This window comes from Myripristis murdjan, chromosome 3 (genome assembly GCF_902150065.1).
Source record: "Myripristis murdjan chromosome 3, fMyrMur1.1, whole genome shotgun sequence".
NCBI lineage: Eukaryota > Metazoa > Chordata > Actinopteri > Holocentriformes > Holocentridae > Myripristis > Myripristis murdjan.
Genome location: NC_043982.1, coordinates 32,488,410 through 32,509,992, shown reverse-complemented (window position 1 = coordinate 32,509,992; position 21,583 = coordinate 32,488,410). Strand labels below are relative to the sequence as shown.

Here is a 21,583-nt window from a genome sequence, read left to right as displayed (position 1 = left end):
TTGCCAATAAGTGCTTGTTCATGGCCACAAAGGGGCCAGGCTTCAACAATATCCAATAAATATTACTTCTTCTTCGTAATACGTGGTAACATTCACATGTGGTCCAGGCACACAGAGAGCAAAAGGCCTAATACAATAAAACGGCTGCCTAAGGCAAAATATGGAAGTCAAATACCTAGACACTGACACTGAAGGCTACACTGTCCCCAGAGATGGACTGAGAGGAGACTTATTTTGCAATCAAAAACTGTGGTCTGAAAGCTAGTGTTACGTTCTGCTGGTTTTGATAAGATGCAAATTTAATCAATCAAATTTAATCACAATTTCTGTAAACAGTAAACATTACACTTAATTTCTCTGCTATTCACTGTATTAACCCTGTTAAACTTGCTTTTTATCGGGGGTTAAAAATCCTGAAAAGATAAAAACAGTGAACGGAGCCATATTGACTGAGAATAAGAGTAAGCTTTTTCATAGTGGCCCCATCAAGTGCAGGAGACAGCACTAAGTCGTGAAAATTGCCTATTTGTAACTGTAAATGCATGGGTTTCTATGGTCAGCAGGTGCAACACAAAAGTTAAAAGAGTGGGCAGGGGTGGATTAAGATGAATGAAAGTGTTAAATGGTTTTAAGGTGGACAACCAGCAGAAACAGCAAAGAGGACAGCGGGAGACGGGGAGGAAAGTTAGACATAGGAGGAGAGAGGCTGGGAGGGGGGGTTGACGCCACCCACCTTACAGGCACAGTTCCGGCAGTTCTCTGGCTCCACCCACAGCTCCTTGTCCCGGTAGACCAGGCCATTGGCACTGCAGGTCCTCTCACAGTGACAGCCTTCCAGCTGGGTCAGCCTGGACTCAGCATAGTTCAACTGTATAAATACAATATGGATGAGCCTTATGAGTACCATTAGGTCAATAAACATGCTTGTCCTCTTTTACTGTCTTACTGCCAATTTACGGTTTAACAGAGGCTCCGGTTTCAGCTCTGCTCCGTCTGTGTTACTAGATTGAAAAACCTCAATCCTTAGGTATCAGTTATGATTTAGGATTTGCAATCAGTTATTTTTTTTTTAAATTTATTTTTTTTATTATTTTCAAATGAAGACAGATGGTTCTCTTTTGGATCATAGCCTTTCACAACATGAGCCTGTTTACTAGCAAGTGAGTCCCCCATAAGTGCTATTGTATACACAGAATATGGCATCACAATCACAACACTGAATCGCAAGTCAAAGCATGCATGCAGGTTAGGCCCCCACCCCGCCACCCTTAGTGTGCCCTGGGCATTTCCTCACAGACAGGTGGTCCCTTGAGATCCCACTCATTAGCAGGGAAATGGAATAATACTGTATGTGATAGTTATTCAGCTCATAGTTGGGACCTCAGGCTATAATCTGAAGAGGCATGACAGACTGGCCTGATCTCCCACCCATGCATACACACACAGACACGTCTGCAAAAGATAAGCACTGCCCCTAACACAAACAATCATTTGAAGGGCAGGGTGAGACTTCACAGAAGTCCCATTGATGTAAGCTGCACAGGTCCACTTCCTGGGGCAAGAATCAAAGCAAGATTTAACAAACCAGGCAACCGTGAAGACAGTCAAGGCTGCTCTCCTGCTCTGCCTATGCCCCCTTTTGTTCCACTGAGACCTGTTCGGGATACAGTGTCAGAAAGAGAGGGCTCGCTGCTAAATGATAGAGAGTTCTCAGTAAAAAAAAAGAAAAAAAAAAGAAAAAAAAAATGCTGCATGTCACTGAGGCTTTTTATTTCACTTAGAGGAATCCCGGCTGGCTGGTGAACTGTTCGAGCTGTGAGCAGTGGAGATATGTCCTGTCAAACGCCTAAACAAAATGTTTGAAATTCAATTTCAAAGGCTGGGAGGCCGCCTCGAGGCACGACAGAGGAATACCTTGCCTGTACAGCACACGCATCAAATGGCACAGTGCTACTACACAAAGGACTCAGAGGCTAATAGGCATGTATCTCCTATGGTTTACACACAAGGCAGAGAGACGCATGAGAGAAGTAGGGGAGATAGGACAGAAAGATGAAATGAAAGAAAATTGTAGGCATTTATAACCTCCACCAAGGAGATTATGATTTAGACATGTTTAGTCTCTGTATGCTTGCCCCTGTTTGTTTGCTTGTCAGCAGGGAATGTAAAAAAAAATATTTCCATGACATTTGGACAGATACTTCTTGGGTCAAGGTCAACTACTACAGTTTTGGTGGTGATCTTGATCTGGGATGTATGTCCCACCCTTGTTGCAGAGGATGTGTTTAAGAGGATGTGTCTGCAAATGTGTGCACCTTGACAGTGGAGGAATAGGGTTGCTATGCTCCCAGCTGCCATATTCAGATGTTTTATCACAGCATGACTCACTGTGTATGAAACCAATGCTCGGGCAAAAACAGCCATAATGACAATTTCTCTTTCTGTCTCTGTGTCTCACTCTCACACACACATATGCACAATGCCACCACTGTAATCCATCCACACTTTAGGCTTAGTCTCACCTCAGTCCCCCTGACACTCCATATCATGCAGTCCAGACCAAGCAATTATTCACCTTGCACAAAATCCCACATGAAGGGAGAGGGCCATTTATTGCTGGAAATGACTGCATCCTTCCCGCTGTGAATCGTATGAGCAGTGAGGTCAGACGGCAATAGGTCGGTGTGTATTCAACTGAAGGCAGAGGCGTTGACACAGCAGTAGGGTAATGTTCTTCATTTCACCCTTATTTACACTGAAAATTATTCTATAGCTCACTTGCCCGCTGAGATGTCCTTGCTTCATTCACTCCAACCAAATTGTCCCACTCACTCATGCACAGGGACACACATACACCCACACCCACAGATGTGCACACACTTAGTCTTATAAATGGTGCAAACACTCCCCTGGGGCTCAGGTACAAGATGCAGGGCACCTGTTACCCTCTTGTCATGCCAATATAGCTGCCATTTACTGACACCTTTGTGTGTGTGTGTGTGTGTGTGTGTGTGTGTGTGTGTGTGTGTGTGTGTGTTTGTGCATGCATGCACACATCTGTATTACCCAAAAATGCACACATTTCCAGGTTATTTTCCAGATCATTTTCATCAAAATGACAATCATCATCCTTACTAGCACATATGCAGCAGCAGTACTGACTTTAAGAGCTTTTTTATAGTCATTCTTTTTTCTCTATTTATATAGATATATGATCAAATATATTAAATTACAATGATGAAATTTGATTTTATGGGAGTGATTTTGTTTACTGTGCTGCTCAAATCAAATTAAAGCCTTGGTCACATTAATAAATGAGAAGGTAAAGATATTTTCGAAAGAAGTCGCATGACTATTGTGTTCTTATTTTCCAGCAACTGTAATTTTTTGCTTTATTTTGTGGAATTCAAACAAAAATGAGACACCAACTAAGAGTAGCCAGAAGAAAGCTTTGCCAAGAATACAGCAACAAAATCAAAGGCTTCGGTTGTCTCCATCTGTGTCTGCAATGGATTTTTTTTTTTTTTTTGATAATACATATATAAGAAAGTAACATCATTATCTTCTATGTTTTCTGGATAAAAGGGCCATATGACACCAGTAAACCGGCAGTTTTACTAGATGTGCGACATCGCTTCATATTCTCACCTTCAGCGTCATCTTGGCCAATAGCTCCTGAAGGTCCATGATGCCTTGCACCAGGCTCAGGAAATCACTGCAGGTCGGACAGGCTCAACAAAAGAAAAGGAAGCATCAAAAAAAGAGAAGGAGAGAAACAGGAAGAAGGAAGGACAGATAAGAGAAATAAAGAAAAATGATTAGTCTCACCAGAACACAGCTCATGAGAGACAAAACCCACCCTCGAAAGGGAAGCCTCACACATCTCTGCTTTCTCTTTGTCTTTGGCTAGTGGCTGGTATTAGTATCAATAATAGAATGACAAGGTGTGATTACATGCCTTATTGATCAGTGACAGAGACAGTGGCAGCACGGTGGCCCTGTATCCTCATTTATTTGACAGTAAACAGATGGAGCAAAGAGGGCAGGGAGGGAGGAAGGTGAACTGAATCTGAATTACCACAAAAAGAAAATTACAGGAGGAGTGAGGAAGAAAGAGAGAGAAGGGCGAGCTTTGTCTGTGATCACTGTGGAGAGGTCATCGCCAGCTGATACATAGCTCATTAGAGATCCATTTTACAGAGGTTCTCACACAGGATTTTTCGCTTTTCTTCCCAAGGTTGAGAATGAGGAGCAAAATGGGAACCAGGTAAAAACAGTAAATAAGTCACAGCATCTAGCACAGCACAAAGGACCAAGTAATCATGATACTTACTGCGGTTGAGGTTGGGACACTGTGTGATGTAGCCATTTGGGGCGAAAATGAGCTTCACATCCTGAATGATGCCCTGGCAACACAGTAAGAGGTGTGCAAATCAGAAAATGATTTTTAAAACATTTTGATGAAATAACAGACAAGTTGACTGATAAAGAGATTTTATGCCCCACACACACAAACACACACACACACACACACACACACACACATACATATATATATATTTATATATATATATATACATACATATATATATATATATATATATATATATATATATATATATAGGGCATGAATCGTCCAGGTTTCTCTGTAGTATCTGTTTTTTCTTCCTTCAGAAGATGTCATTTGCTGCCATTTGTTCTTGGACAATATAAAAACAAAGTACATATAGTTAGATAATCCATCACAGTAAACACGAAATCTTTGTTTGGTTTGGTCAAATGTTCTGTTTTCTCTTTATTTCAATGTGCTAGGGTAAATGTTTTCATGGCAGTTCTGAATGAAAAGACTGTCCCCCAGGAAATAAAAAAGGATGACACCTTGCAAACAATACTGTCACATCCATGTTTTTGTATTTAAGGAGTATTTGCTTACCAGGGCAGTGAGTCATTTCAAGCTAGATTTCACACCCTAACATTTGTATTTTCAAAACGATACAAGAAGAAAACTTAAAAAAAAAAAAAAAAAAAAAAATTCTAAGTACATAGAAGTAGCCAGTAATAAAATGGGCTTCAACTCTAAATCCCACTGGTATTCTCCTTTAATGGACTGTCTGTCAGTCATTCTGAATGACAAGCCAGCTCCAGAGTTGCAGGGGTGGCGAACAGGTCAATGTCCTGTAGGCTACTTTCAGACAGACAGCAGAAAGTGGTCTAGATCTTTTTTCCTCAAATGTCACACAGATCTGATTTTTTTAAGCCAGTGTAAACAGCAAAAAAAAAAACTGAATGTGACATTTTCAGCACAGTTTGGGCCAGCTTCATATGTGGAGCTAAATCAGATATCTGACTCCTGCTGATGTGACAGCTGTGTGAACGCTCAGATCAGAATTCATGCTTTTTTTTCCCCACTGAGTACACTCACATCACTGTCAGAGCATCATTATTTATTGATTTGTCAACATGGACGTTTGCAGCAACAACCACAGGGAGACAAAAGGTATGAGAAGATGCTTCAATCAAAGCCTTTTTATTGCCTTCTTGCCCTCTGCCTGAACAGCTGATGGACTGCCATCAGGACTTGCACTGAGGTGCAGTGCAAGAACTGAATTCCTGCACCATTATTTCATTAACTGTGATGATGGATTATCATGGAAATGACATTTTTGGTTGTTCAGCAGCATGCTTGATGTAAATGTGCCCCTGCTGGGATGGCTCTGTCAGATACTTGTAACACACAGAGATGAATGTGATCAGTCCAAGGTTCAAGGTTCCAAGGTTAAGGTCTAAGGTTATTTTTATTGTCCCACTGGGGGACATTTGTTTTGCAGCTAGGGTTCACATAAAAACAGCATACAAAAAGATAACATCAACACAATAAATCACAGAACCAGTGCAAGGAAATGGAAATTCATATCAAATATAAATGTGCAAAAGTGTAACCACAATGTTTACCATTCCGAACATCAATAGCACTTGGGATACAGGAGACTTGGAGTCTTTCAGTCCTGCAAACAGATGCCCTGAAACAGCAATCTGAGGGTAAAAGCTCAAACTCCCACTGAGGTGGATGGTCCTGGCAGTCCAATAGCTCACTAGCTCACATTAACACCTCCCCGTTATAAATGTCCAATAGCTTGGCCTGACTTAGATTTCAATCAAGGCAAAAAGATGAGATCTGAAAGAAAATACAGCACTGCATCACTTTCATCCACTGTGTGAATGTAGTCATAGTGACCATAAGCACCAGTCTTGTAAAAAAAAAAAAACAACTGTTATGAAAAACCAAACTTGTAAAACCTGCCCTCTGGGAGCTTTAGGGTGATAGACAGCAGGAAGAATAAGTGAGAGTACTCTTTTGTTCCTCACTGTAAAACACTGCTCAACTAACAGAGGAGTGATCATGTTCCCCCCACCCCCCACATATACACAAATGGTGCATGTGGTCTTTTTTCAGCTTTTATGTTGCAGATGTTCTTTTATGTTGTATTATGTTATTCTGATGATTGTGGAGCATGTGATGAAAGACAGATTTCCACGTGAACTGACAATAAAGTGTTATCTTATCTTTATCTTAACACGGCAGCACACAGACACGCAGAGACACACAGGCACACACACGCACACACAGAAATACACAAGGGTACTAAGCTTTCACCTTTCCCCAGAACTGGGTACTGAAACATGCTGGAGGGATGAATTAGAATTCGACACCTCAAGCACAGTTGGCATTGATTCCTTTCTGCTGTATATATGGATGTGTATGTGAAATCCATTTACAATGCATTTGGCTGGCCCAGGTGCAAGCAACACCTGCCTCTATTTCACAGAGAGACAGTCTTGAGGTGAATAGGCTTGCAGCATAGATTCAGAACACACACCCACCCACCCACACACACACACACACACACACACACACACAGAATATAACAGTGAACAGTGAAGAGGAGACTGTCAGTATTACTGAGAATAAAAATGAAGCTGGAGATCCAAGATATCTGTCCCGGTGGTGTAATGTAGGAGTCCTGACCGCACATCACTGTCAGTGATCAGCAGGTAATTCAAACTGAGGTCATAAAATGTCTGTCTCTTTCACATACATGCCCCCACACACATATGCAGGCATTCATACACCTCTGCCAATGTCTGCAGCAGATCTAATTGACTGGCATTATTCAGGCAAAAGCTCTTCTTTGACATTACTATATAAGGCTGCATTCCATGCCAACGTTTTGACATGCTGCAAAAAACAATGTGTGTATGCTGCTTGATAGTGTGATTATTTCTTTTTTAAGCTTTTTTTTTTTTTTTTTGATATTTCTGCTTAATTTAACAGGAAAAACATGGGAAAAGGGGGATGACATGCAGCAGAGGGCTTGGTCTGGATTGGAACCCAGGCCGCCAACTGATTTACGCACAGCACTATTGACTCTACTTAAGTCACCGTTCACCAATTCACCGTCAATTCTGCTTGCTAATGGATGCTTCGGATTTTTTCCAAACCCTGCGCTGTTAACGAGAGCTTAACCAATATATCTGTCGGTTTATTTTATCAGCCGATACTGGCCTACCACAGATATATTGGTATCAGCATATATGTTGTCCAATATGTGCTGATATGAAAACTTTTTTTTTTTACAGAACATAATGCAGAAAAAGATGTTTGGTTTGTGTGTGTGTGTGTGTGTGTGTGTGTGTGTGTGCATATATAGTCGTTGAACTGTAATGGGTATTTATGTATATATCAGCCAATATATTGGGAAATGTTTTTTTCATTCCCTAATATCGGTATTGGACATTTAAAAAATTAGTATCGGTCAGGTCCTACTGTTAACAGAGAGTGAAAACAGTCAGAAGTGACCAAAAGATAACTGGACACTGGTTTATGGCATAGTAGATTGTCAAAGAAAACTCTTCAACATACAAGTCAGCAGAAATGATTGTGATTCACAACAAAAAGGTTGCAATCATATTGGTGGACAGTAACAATCTTTTTTTGTTTGTTTGTTTTTCATCTTGGGCTGTGTGTGTGTGTGTGTGTGTGTGTGTGTGGAGGTGGTGGGGGTGCAGGGGTGGTTTACAATATAAACTTCAAAGACTCGACACACTGACCACTGCTTCTTCCATGTTTGTTTGAATTCTGACTGCCGACACAGCTAGCATGCTGGTCCATTGTTCACAGGTTGGACATGGTGATGAGGATGAAGCTACGCTAAAACAACTGAGCAGTGTGAGCAAAACATAAACAAACTAACATCTCCAACACTAATTCATAATAACAATGAACCTCCCCCGCCATGGAAGAGATGAAGGACACAGATGGAGGAAGAGCAAAGATAGAAATGCAGCAGATGAATAAATCAGCAAACTCAAAGCGGAGCCTCTCATATCAAGGTCTGACTGTTACTTCATCTTGCTGCCTTATGTAATGCATTTAAACCTTCGATCACTGTCCATGCAAGATAGCTCAGGCTCATCATTAATAGCCCGTGGTGCATGAAACACCGAGCATTTCACAAAAGCACCGGTACCAAAGAGCTTGTAGTGTCCCTGAGGAGTCAGCATCCTTGGCACAATGGATTCTAGATAAAGATAATTTATTACAGTTGCTCCTTCAGATGGAGAGGCTCCCGGGAGGAGGCAGTAAGAGAATGGGGAACGTCTCCAGCCACTGTGAGTGCTCAATATGTTTTATTTAAAGGCCTAGTTAGCTCGTCTTATCATTATCTCACTCCTGAGCCCTGAATGGGATAGATTACTGCTGCTGCTTTATTTCACCTCCTATCTCCATCTGCAATGTTACTTCTACCTCTTGGCTGTTTTTACCTTTTCTTGCCACCTGCCTCTTTATTCTTTTCTCTCTTTTCCCCCACCTGCACTTCACCTCTCGGCTTTCAACATGAGAGGACTCTAGATAGACTCTGTTTATCCTTTTCCCTGTGAGGGTGAAAAGGAAGCAATGACATACATACATAAAGTTTCACGAGCACATGCTTTTCTTTCGGTATCTTTCACCGTCTGTCTCTCTTCATCTCTTGCTGTCTCTTAGACTTTCTCACTCTTTCTCTGTCCCTCTGTTACATACAACCCCCTACTTGCGGCCAGGAAGTCAAAGGACACTCAAATCTGATTGGTAAACAAACACAAATCCTTTAACTATGCATTGTTTTGGGCAATATTTACTTTCTAAACAACATTCATCAATGTGTTGATATAAATTATCAGTGAATAAATATGTACATATTCTCCAGCAACTGCAGGGTTTCCTGTTAATGTATAAATGTGGCGATTGTCGTTATTGTGTGATTTCTGAGCCAGCAGTCACGCAATAATGGGCAACAGGTGGTTGATTCAAGGTGTTACCACAAGGCTGAAACACTGGATGACATTTCTCATTAATTCCATGCTAACAAACCACAAATAAACTGAAGCAATCATGTTTACATTCTCTGTAAGAGAATGTCCACTGTCTAACAGTGGTGGTTATTTATTTCTATAAATTCAACATATCTAGTCTTTTTAATTTTGTGATGAGCTGTGGCAAAAATGAACATATTTGATTAACTTATTGGTTTTATTTGACACTTTCATTTTAAAAAGCAAACACCAACTCTGCCAGGACTGAGAGTGCTTATGTAAAAGGAAATGTCAAGATAACACAAAACAGCCATAAGGCTTATTTCCATTGTGGTTCCTTTGGGGATAGGGAGTGTGTACGGGAGGGATCAAGACAGCAGATTGAACATGGCAAGAATGACACGATCGCAACAACAATACAATACAATGTGAACCTCCTTAACTCGTGTCCCTTTGGGTAGTTCCACATTGTCTTTACAATGGGTGGAAATCTGTGAACATGACCATGGGGGAAGGATCACAAAGCTTTCAAACAGACCAATCCCAGATCTTGCAGTTTTTCTGCACCCTAAATGTAAATATATTTTTAGAGCGGTATGCATACGCCACAGGGCTACACGAGACATAGACCTCTACTGCATAGCTTTGGTGACACTTTGATTCAGAAGTGTAAATTAGCCTAAAACATGAAGAGAAAATATCCTCATTCCCTCCTTCACTTCACACAAGCCTGCCTGCTTCCACACCATCTGTCTCTGCTGCTATCGTATCGCCACACTGACAAATACTTTGAGCTGTCTGCATATGGAGTCAGGCAGATAGACAAGAGTCCTAGTGTAGAGTGTAGAGCCGACAGCAGGGGAACTGGATGATGGAGGTGCATCTTTTAAGACCCGAGCTTTCCTCTAGAAGAAGGACTTTCTTGAATCCTTTGCACAGAGGGAATGAGAGGGGAGGGAAGGTGGAAGGAGAAGAAATGTGTGAGCAATGGCAGATGTTGTGCAACAGAGATTGCATCAGAGCACAGGAGGGGGAATAATTTACTCCACAGCAGGGTTATATGGCCGATCAATACGTTACATAGAAAAAAAACACAAGGCCTATTGATTGCATAGTGGGTGGGCAGGAGAGGTGGGAATATCTCAAATATGTGGGTGTCCTGGTGTTATTGTATCCATGTCCCTTCCCTGCTGTGAGCACATGCAGTAGCCTGAGAAAATGAGCAGTGATTATTTAAAATCGACACTGTAATGGGTTTGGGAATAAACAAAGCAAAGCGTACGCAGAGCTTTTGGCGGCTCTGCCATAAGCCCTTGGTCCTTTTTTCTTGTGTCTCCCACTTGGCTCACTTCCTCCTCACCGTCTGCTGCAAAACTGGAGCAATTATAATATATAAGGAAACCTTGGATGAGAAGCACGTTCGAGTGTGTGAGAGAGGGTGTGTGAGTTTGAACTGTGGGGTCTTACCTTGAACAGACCATGCTTGTGGCTATGCTGGCCCAGCCACACTCCAATGCCAGGGGTAAGCTCCATTTGAGGTGGGTCTATCACCCGCTCGTAAATCCTGCCAAAAACAAGTAAAAAGAGAAAGAGAATGTTTGGTTATGATAACGACACAGACTCACACACATTCACACAAAGGTCTTTTTTTCCTGGTCTGGCATGAACATTGATCCAATACGGTTGAATACCAGAGTAAATCCAATAGAAAGGAGCCAGAGTGTGTAGATGTCTGTGCTTCCCCTCTCTCTTTCTCTCTGCCCCCCACACACCCCCATAGGAAATAGTGTGGAGCAGAGGCTGCTCTCCTCAAGCATGACAGCCAGACTCGCCCCACAGCTCTCTAACACGGTATTGATATCTGGACCTGGGATGTAGGCTGGATTAACCGCCTGGCTCCTGACACAGACACAAACAGGCTTTGGCATTATCAAGGCAAACATCCTCAGTGTCATTCAGTTCCATTGATGCTGCCTTAAGGTGGGCTAAACTGTAGTGGGCAGCTCTGAGTGGCCTGTGTCTCCTGAGGAAGTCAGAGAATAATGTCTCAGGTCTTCTCCTCAGCACCAACCTACAGGACCATGAGCCCTGACAGACTGCAGGTCAAGCATTTTTTCTTTTTGTTTGTTTCTTTGTTTAGCCTTCATTTAAAGCACAACAATGTATATTTCTCACCATCTTTTAGATTTGACTATATTTCCCAGAGTCCCCTTTTACTTCTGGTTAGTCTCTGTAGAGATATAAAGGCACTCACAAAGCTTTTTCACAAAGACAATGAGTATGAAAAACAAAAAAGTGGAAATAACCCAAGAAACAAAGTTGGCACATAGACAATGAAAGACATATATTCCACCAGTGAGCCTGCCCTAATCAGCTCCTACAGCAAAACTGTAACCCCTGAGTCTACTGAAATGGAAAATGATGACTGTTATAGCTTATACACTCAACTTTTTATTTTGATAAGTGAAGTTAATATTTATTATCATAAAAAAACGATACAGTTGTGTTTTAAGGTTGCAAGCTGTTGCATTTTTATTAACATCAGCAAATCATCTCCACATGGATTTTGAGACGTTAATAGACAAGCAAACGGGGCCACCACCGAGAGGACTGACAGACTTTAGTGGCCTCTACACTGGATTTTATGTTGCATGTTATCAGGTTGCATTTGGAAGGAAATTGGATTGCAGTTGGATTGCTTTACTGCACAAAACAGGAAGAAGACACTTCCAGAGCAAATGGAGTAACAGCTTTCAGAGCCCCTGGCTATGGCAGATGGCAGGAGTGTCAGACGGGTGGAAAATTCCTTATCACTTATATTACCAGGTCTTATGCTTTTTCTTGCTCTTCAAAACAAGCACACACAGAACAGTGCAAGGGAGCAGCAGAGGGGAAAACAGCATTTTTTTTTTTAATTAGCTGTGTAACGATAAGCTTTTTTTCTCTTCAGCATAATGCAAAATTACAGTGAACACTATACAAAGTGTGAACAGTGAACAACAATACAAAATGTAAAATATTCACCACCACATACAAAGGCACTGTGTTGCAATACTGCTACTTTTTACAGAACAATGGTGGGAGCCCCATTCAAATTCCTGTGCTGAATTCTTGGTATAGGTTCAATTTTGATTTTGGAGTCTTTTGTTTGTTTGTTTGTTTATTTGTTTTTTTCCCAAACTGAACATAAACCGAATCAAACACAAACCAAATTGTGCCCTAAAATCCAAGGTACAAATTGAGCTGTGAAAAAGTGACCTGGTACATTACTATGACAAATATGGTCTTAATTTGACAAACTCTACACGATCAATTATTTTTATTGATTTACTTTTATTTATTTATTTATTTAATTATAATACCACTGGCTCAGCCTTGCTCTCACTTCTCACTGGACACTCACCACTGAGCTGTTGAAATATGAAAAGAAGAATGAAACTGGACATTTTAAAACAGAACATGAATCATGTTTAAAGAGAAGCACACAGCATTTCTTTGAAATGCTGTTGCAAGGGAGGTAAAGAGGGAGCTCTTGCTTTGATATGCAACACCACAGGAAGTCTAATAAAGCAAGCGTAACATTGCTAAACAGCATGCAGCACAAAAATTGTTTTGTGTCTGTTACTCATGATTGTCAGAACACCTAACTGCAATTGAAACTGCAATTCTATTAATCATACCTTGTAAAAAATATTAACATTTTTAAAATGACCAGTGTTGCCCTTTAATGTATGTACATGTACATGTGTGTGTGTGTGTGTGTGTGTGTGTGTGTGTGTGTGCATGTGCGGGTGGGTGTATGCTTTGTACTATAACTGTACGTCTATATGCTGATCGCTAGTTAGACGTCTGCCTGCTGGTCAAGCCATCACTGCAGTAGAAAAGGCAGAGTTTATGTGGTTACCGTTTTTTTTTTTTTTTTTTTTTTGTCTTAACTTTTCTGTCTTTCTCTCATTCCCTCACCTTCGCCTCTCCTCAGCAGCTCACACGCACTGGAGGGTTGCAATTTCAGACAGGGAACATTGGGAAGCAGCAAAGCCAATTAGAATAGTAATGCACTTGCAGGGATATTTACATGGACTGACACAACAGGCTGCAGCCATCAACAGCTAATTATGGAGGACATACACAAGTCAACAGCAAACCATACGACTAACAGCGCTATTCTAACGCCACATTTCAGAACTCAATGAATAATAACTACAATTGAGTATTCATCAGAGAGTCATCCCAAATTTGAATCATGTCAGTATAACAGACTGTGATACAAAGCCATCTATGTCAATAACTGTTTGAATGAGTTCCTCTGCTGATGATGACTTATTATCGGGAGATGCAGATTTCATTCACACAGTGCATTCATCCTAATATGGAATTAGCAGCACTGCTCTGGTTCTGCCAAATCCCTCAGTAACTACAGTAAATTAGAAAGGGAACAGTACAGTGGAGCGAGATGAACTAGACACATCACTTCATCTAACCTGTAAAATAGGGCAGCACTGCTCTACTTTTACTCTGCTCCTCTTAACCTTTACCAGTGTGTATGCCATGTGTGAGAGAGGGAGAGAGAGAGAGACAGATACTAGATGCTTCTAGATACTTAAGAAAGATTCAGGCAGGTGTGGAGCGGCTCGGCCATCATTCTTATGAATGGAGAGGCTGAAGGGAAGAGAGCACCTTAAGATGTGGAAAGTGCTGCATTATGGCCAGCTAGAGATGTGGAAGCACTGCATTGTAGAGACAGTATAAATCCACATCTTACTACAAAGCACATATTTTGTTGACAGTCCACCTCAATAAGCTGCCAGGCTGCCCCTTTTCTGCCGATTTACCGACTGAATTGGATAAACTACATTTAATCTTGTGCAGTCATGCATTCAGCCACTGGCTGGCTGTTTCCCAAGTTTGTCTTTAAGTCACTGATAAGAGAAAATAAACGGAGTAAATAAATTCTATATAATACTAAATTAAGCCACAAACACTATCAAAAGTTGTGTCAGTCTAACTTGAGGAGTGGCTGTCAGAAAACTCCACAACTTACGCCTTTCATCTCTAAAATTGAGACACAATATTTAGCTCTTTGGCAGCTTTCATGCCTCTCTTCAAAAGAACAATCTCAATCACAGCCTTCATTATTTGCTCAGCCAATATCTGTCTGCCACACTAAACGCCAGACCACTTCCAATTTTCCACTAGTTGAGTTTGAGACATTCTCTGTCATGTCTGTGTCTTTCCTCTGGCAAACTCTCAAAACTCCATTTATCCTGCAGTGACAGAAGTTGGGATAGGATATTCCACTGTGTGTGTGTGTGTGCACGCACGCGTGCGTGCGTGTGTGTAGTGATATTTTGAGCATACTATTCTTCAGAAATATCAGACATTTTCTGCACTATTACAAATGCAACAACACTAATTAAAGACTTAATCATGTGACCTTTCACCTAAGCCCACATTGGCATTCAGCTCGATGCCAGCCCAAAATTCAGATGTACAATCCAAAATACAAAGTAAACATAAAGGGTTACAGTGTGCAAAGTTACACTCAAATGTGCAGGTGTACTATGGGAAAACATGTTGTTTTCTATGAATATAAATTGTAACTTAAAATTGGAATGCAGTCACAATAACTTTGGGTTTTCTTTAACTTGGTGCATTTACTGAGACTGGTGTGTGCAAGTGAACTGCAGCTCATTTGCATGTGAATCTCTGTTGTATGATGAATGCTAACATTTACAGTACTGGGTAGTAGCACATATAAAGTTCCTCAGTCTAAAAGCTATTCTCTATTTAGAACAGAGCTTAAGACTTTTCCCATTACAGTGTCCAAACATTATAATTTTCCCCATTTCATTTTTTCAGTCTTAACCTTTCTTGACTTAGGATGTCATAACATCCTAAGTCAGTCATTTAATGACAGTCAGTCAGTCATTTAAATGACAACTGTTACTCAAATCCAATATCATAAAGACATTTATATTCGATAAATTGATACAAAGGCATCATCCAGAAAATTAATATCATTTGCAGGCCTCAGTAATCTTTCTACCATTAAACTGCAGTTTTCACTCTCCAGGCCAAAAGTTTCCAGGATTGCAGCCATGTTTCATTTCAGGATTGACAGACATTTCTGAAGCTTATTTGAATTTAGGACAAGTTCAATATTGTCCTGAAGATAGTGTTCCAAACAAATAATAATTAGGACTAGTTTCAGTTATGATATATTAGGAGTTTTCCTACCTTTGACTTTTGAGATAAGATCAAATTGAAAGTTAGGATTTTCTTCCGTAACACAGCCCCTAGTGTTATAGTTTCGGATGGAGTGCATGCTTACACTTGATGCGCTGTATACCTGAAGCACGCTGCATTACAATGTACAGTATGTAACATTATTCTCTGAAATTCAAAGGCAAAACAGGAAACACTTGTACGGCGTAATTTCTCACCATAATCACTATGATATCTTGCATAAAATAACAACTTATGCTAATTAGGTCATTCATTAAGATAACTAATGCATCCATTAACAAACAGCTGTACATCACATTACTTGTCTTCACATAACACATGGGCAGTATTAAGTCATTTGGCAAGGTGCTCCTAAATCTAATCAGTTCCTTTGCTCTGAAAGGGGAGCCTGTACACATAAGGTTGTAACATGTGCTGTGCTGTTCTGCTCTTGAAAAACATGAAAAGTGCCCACTGCAATGTATCCAAACACAGCCTGACAGACAGACAGACAGACAGACAGACAGACAGACAGAGAGACAGACACCACCAGGATGACATAATGTCTTGCATACTTTGTGCTATGGTGGAGTGCAAGTTTGCAGAGCTACTGCACAGTATAGTGTTTTATTTTTTGTGTGCTCTCTTTGAACATCAAAATGAAGCAGGGTTACAGTAGATTTGTTTAGTTCACTGAATCACAAATTTGCACAGCTGCAATTCTATGCAGCAGGATGCCACAATATTAGGAAACTTGTGTATCATTGCTTTTTAAGACATACATGTTGAATGCAATGCAACAGTGTAGTGTGAGCAGAATAAGTTTGTCCTTGTCTCTCTTTTCTTGACTAGCATGGAAGCGGAGCTGTCAGCGCAACTCCACAGCTTCTGCCTCTAAAAGGGCATCTGTCAATCTCTCTCATGCTTCTTAAGTACTGTGAAAGATCACACTGTACCGTACCAGCACCACTCAAGCTGAAGCTACGCCACCCATGGTGGTTGAAAGAAGCAAGTATTATGCTCTCAGATGACAGGCTTGCAGTTTGAGTCAATACCCCCATTTACTTTCAATCCAATCGGAGCTGTCTAAAAAAACAAGATATTCATTTTTCCTTCATGAACTGACTCCTTACACAGCCTTTTCTAATAGGCTACAGATCTCTACACTACCCATTTTCAACAAGGCTTCTTTCATTCTGTCAAATCTGGGCAATGTACACTGTAAAAGTAACCAAATACAGAAGAAAAAAAGTGAAACTACCCTATAAGAACTAGAGCATCCCCATTGAAAACAATGTGGAGAAACTATTCCCTGAAACTAGAGCATATCCGAATGAGATGGCAGATGTATCATGTTTAATGGATAAAATGACCCAAATTCCTTTACCCCCAGCTTGGTCCGGAAGATAGGTTTAGCTTTACCTATGTAGATGTAGATATAGTCTAATCTGGCTTTGTCAACCAATTCCCACAGGAACTATGCGCCCGCTTCCTCTCTGTCACAGATATCTTTAATTACTTCACCTCTACAATGACCTTATCTGTTGATAGAAGCTCCTGTCCTTTTCTGATAAGAAGACACAACTACTGTAGCTGCAGATATATGCTGGGTGGGGTGGGGTGGGGTGGGGGGGTGGAAGATGGAGAGGCTGGCAAGGTGTGTGATGCGAGTGTGTGTGTGTGTGCCTGTGTGTGCCTGTGTGTGTGTGTCCCCTGGGTCTCCTTGCCACAGGGAGCTCCTGCTGGCCTCCTCCTCCTCCCATTAGCAGGGTCCCAAGCTGGGGCCTCAGGATTCAAGAAGTTGCAGAAGGTGGGTTGGACCCCACTGAGCAATGGCACTGTGAAGCTACAGTAATGACACACTTCATCAAAACTGGAACAAGGCAACAGCGAATCCAAGACACAAGCAGGCAATCAAGAAGGACTAACAGCCTCAAATACACACCTTAAAACAATGTCAAATACTTGGACATTCTGCAGAATGAGGCTCAGGGAGGCCCAACACCATGTTTGTCTTACAGATTGAACTCAGGGAATTTCATGTCTAGCAATTATCACCAACTGGGAGATATGACTGTCATATTTTACAAGGAAAAATATGAAATAACACAATAAAACTGAACAACATTAAAACAAGAGCAGAATAAAGAATCCTGAGCTAATTAGAACATAATTCAGCTATATCCTGATGACCAGTTAACCTGAAATGACCTCAGATCAAGTGCTACCTGACAGAAAAGGGAGTCAACTGTTGCATCAGTGTAATAGTGAGCTTACTTCACTCAGACTATCCTAGTCAAAAAGGTGGGGCTTTTCTGTTCACACTAACCCACAGAGCACAAAACAGAAAATCAATTGGAAAAAAAGGATTTTACACCCACTATTCATTGACATTTAAAGTTTTCCTTCATTACACTGCTCAGGGCAAGAGGAGTAATTACTTAGAGAGGCTGTTGCTGCATTGGAACTGCAACCATCCATTGATCTCATGTAGGTTATTCAGCTGGAGTTACCCAATTAAAGACTCAAGGGCCACATATAATTTCTACAGTGCTTTCACTGTGCTCTGTGTCACCCGCAGCTGTGACAGTACACAACCTGCTCAAACAAAAGACCTATCCAGTTGGAGATAGCCAACTCTACCTTGAGCTCATAGCTTGCCAAGGACAAGGGCAAAGGTACCAAGGTTATAGACAACATCGTGTGGTGTTATTAACCTGATTTCAGCTCATTATCATTCTCAGTGCGGCGCCCTGCTCTTAGCCTTGGCGTCAATGATCAGGTAATGAAGTAATGAATGCTTGCTGCTCCAGTGAGCAGCACTGCCACTGCCCTTCACAGGAAATTTAAATGTTACACCCGAATGGCTCACTTGGAGTAACATTTCTAGTTCTTCACGCATGGCTAAATTATGACTTAAAACAGCTCATGCATATCACTACATCTTATACATTATATATTAAAAATATTACATAGATTATTTACACAGCTTTGAGTTTCATACTGTACAACTCAACCACACGCATGAAAAAAATACAGAAAGAGAGACTAGGAGAGGAGGGTAAAAGATGGACAGAAAGAGAGAGAAGAACATCAGAAGATGTTTAGCTTCATTGCAGAGCTGTCATTAATCTAATGTTCCATTCCCCTGTAACAGCCTTGTTCCTGTCCTAATGATAGTTTTGGCCAGGCTGATGAGCTGCTTAGCAGGTGAGAAAAAAGAATATACCTTCCAGCTCACTGGCTTCTTTAATGAGCAAAGCTGAATATCATTTTATAGCTGTTGGACACAAATGCAGTATGAGCCATATCATTATGTAATCTTTAAGGTGGAGAGTTTCCGATGTCTCCCCTCCCTCATTAGCTGAGTGTGTAATGAAACAGAAAATATTTCATCTCCTAAGTTGAATTGTACACTTGAATACCACTCGATGGGACAGATCTGCTATCACTGGCACGACCTATCTCTGCAGATATAGTGCTGTTTTTTTTTTTTTTTTAAACTAAGGCTACACAAGAACAAAATAGAGCCTAATGGACAGGTTGTGACTGCAGCACAGCCAGGATCATCACCTAGCTTCCTGACACTGACCCACAAACTGCAGACAGCCCAGCTTTCTGCCCAGAAAAGAACATGTCGTGTACATGATGTGAATGAAATAAGTTTCTCCAAAAGAAGGGATTGTAGGTGGAAGAGAAACAAGTAGAACAGGGTTCAGTCCCTCAGTCAAGGCAATTATTATGGCCCTATAATTTCCACGATCACGGAATCGCAGACGGAATCACGGAATTAGCCAAATAAAACGGAATATCGCAGAATTTGACATAATTTAAATGAAATGCTGTTTTTTGTGGAATATGAACGTATGTCTGGGGGAAATTACATGGAGGGAAGCAAATCTGGGTGGCACAACCCCTCCAGTCGTTTCACCTGCACCTGCACCACCAAGAAAAAAATCACAACTGCACCGGCACCGTACGAGTCCAAATGGCAAAGACAATTTCAAGGCTACAGCTCCGCTCTATTTTCACTGGCTAACAGCAGCACACTGGCTTAGCTTGTCTATTCAGAGAAGAGGTATCACTTCGGCTTATTTTTCAATCTATGTTATCACATGCATAGTACTACTGCTCATTCATTGGTAGTTGAATTGTTAGGTCTGTTTGATAAGTAATTTACATTTTTAAAACAAATAATAATTTAACATATTGTTAAATTATTGGAGTCAAGCTTACTGGTAAACATCTATTCCTTCAAGATAATTTATTATGTTCTACAACTCATAAACATACACTAACACTAGCCTACATACCGAGTGTTAGAGTAACATATCTCCTCTGTGCTACAAAAGATCCGTGGTAAAAAGTACTCCGTTGTTGTGGATGAGACCACTGATGTAAAAGACTGCAGTGTCCTAAACATCGTCATTTGTATGTTAATGTGAATAGCCTGTAGGTACAATGGTCAACACTCAACATTAACATTAAAAACACACTCTTTTTTTGGTAGTAAAATAAGAGTAAAAGGTAAAAAACAGAATTCCCACAAATGAAAACGGAAAAAAACGGAATTTCCAAAAATTAAAACAGAAAAAACGGAATTTGGGAAAAAATAAAATGAATTTTATAGGGCCCTAAATTATGTTTCTGGTGGAAGTGCTAATGGAAGTTTTCAAATGAAACTTCAACCATAACGTTAACCAAACTGTTTTAGTTGTCTAGATTTATCCCAAAGTCTCTCACATTCCTACTAACCTTTTTGAGCTGTGAGTAAACCTTTTTCATGTGATAAACACGTGAAAATGGTGTGTCCCATTCGTGACATTGTCACGTAATCCTGATAAACAATTTTCACATCATTTGTTTCCATGGTATCTGCATTTCAGAGATTGTGCTCATTTCACAAACTGTCACAAAACTTTGTTGCAACAGTCGTCAACCCTGATCATCATCAGCATAATGAAGACTATGTAGCCGTGCCATTCAACACTACCACCAGAGAGCGACAGAAGAAGAAAGGGACATAGAGATGAGGGAGAGGGCTAAAACATTTGAAAGGGATTTCTGAAACAGCATCTCACACCATTAATATAGCACGGTAATAGCTGCAGAATGATTTGCGGAAATGCATGTTCTGTGTGACAATGAGCAGTATATGTTGGTATATGTTGAAGGTGAAAAAAAAAACACAATCGCAGTGTATTCTAATAACAGCCCTTTCTCCAGCCATAATTTACTTTATTTAAGCCATTATATATCTTTAACACTGATGGCCCTGGATGATTTATGGGCCAAATGAGAGGAATAATGCAGATTCAACTCCATTGTTAGCTAACCTGGTAAATTCAGACCACGTAAATCTCTCTTCATTACCATGTCCTCACGCTGTTCAAGCATCTGCTCCACTAGGCTAACTATAGTTCAACTAAGTCTCTGCTGGATATAATCATTCATTAAACGACAGGCAATTTCACACAAACCATCTGATCGGTCAAAGCCACTTCCCACAAGTGCTGTTGGTTACCATAATGCATATATAGCTTTTTTATTGGTTATGACTGGTTATAACTCTTTTGGTGAGTAGAGAGCTAGTTAACAATCCCTCTTGTTTTGTTCCATTATTATAAATTCAGTCCCTTTATTGCTATTATTTTCACATGGTGATCTGGAATATATGGAGAACAACTACATAAAGTCATGTTTGAACTAGTATGACTATTATTGTGGCTTTTTATTGTGGAAAAGTTTCTTAAATAAAACTGAAGAGTTAGGGTCTCAATTTAGACAAACACTGGCATTAATTAACATGTATAACAACTAGGGGTGTAACAGTTCTGCTGTCTGTATCCCTTTAGTGCTACTATCTGCACCTGTATTTGGAACTTAACCAGGAAAGTATTTTTATTTTTTTATTTATTTTATTTTTTTTGCACTCACACTGTGCCTCTCACACTTGCACAGTAGGGGAGGGACACACACACACCTCACCACCCTGCTTCTTGGG

At 40.6% G+C, this 21,583-nt stretch overlaps 1 protein-coding gene across 1 annotated transcript in view; it reads right to left on the bottom strand.

Annotated features, from left to right (window-relative positions):
- LOC115354625 (protein kinase C-binding protein NELL1) overlaps positions 1-21,583 on the bottom strand; it is a 227,583-nt gene that overhangs the window by 134,737 nt on the left and 71,263 nt on the right. Inside the window, exons 5-8 of the mRNA XM_030045058.1 lie at positions 10,822-10,918; positions 4,334-4,406; positions 3,649-3,731; positions 734-868 (exon numbers count right to left, since the gene is read on the bottom strand). Coding sequence (XP_029900918.1) covers positions 734-868; positions 3,649-3,731; positions 4,334-4,406; positions 10,822-10,918 — 388 coding nt within the window. The remainder of the gene's footprint in view (positions 1-733; positions 869-3,648; positions 3,732-4,333; positions 4,407-10,821; positions 10,919-21,583) is intronic.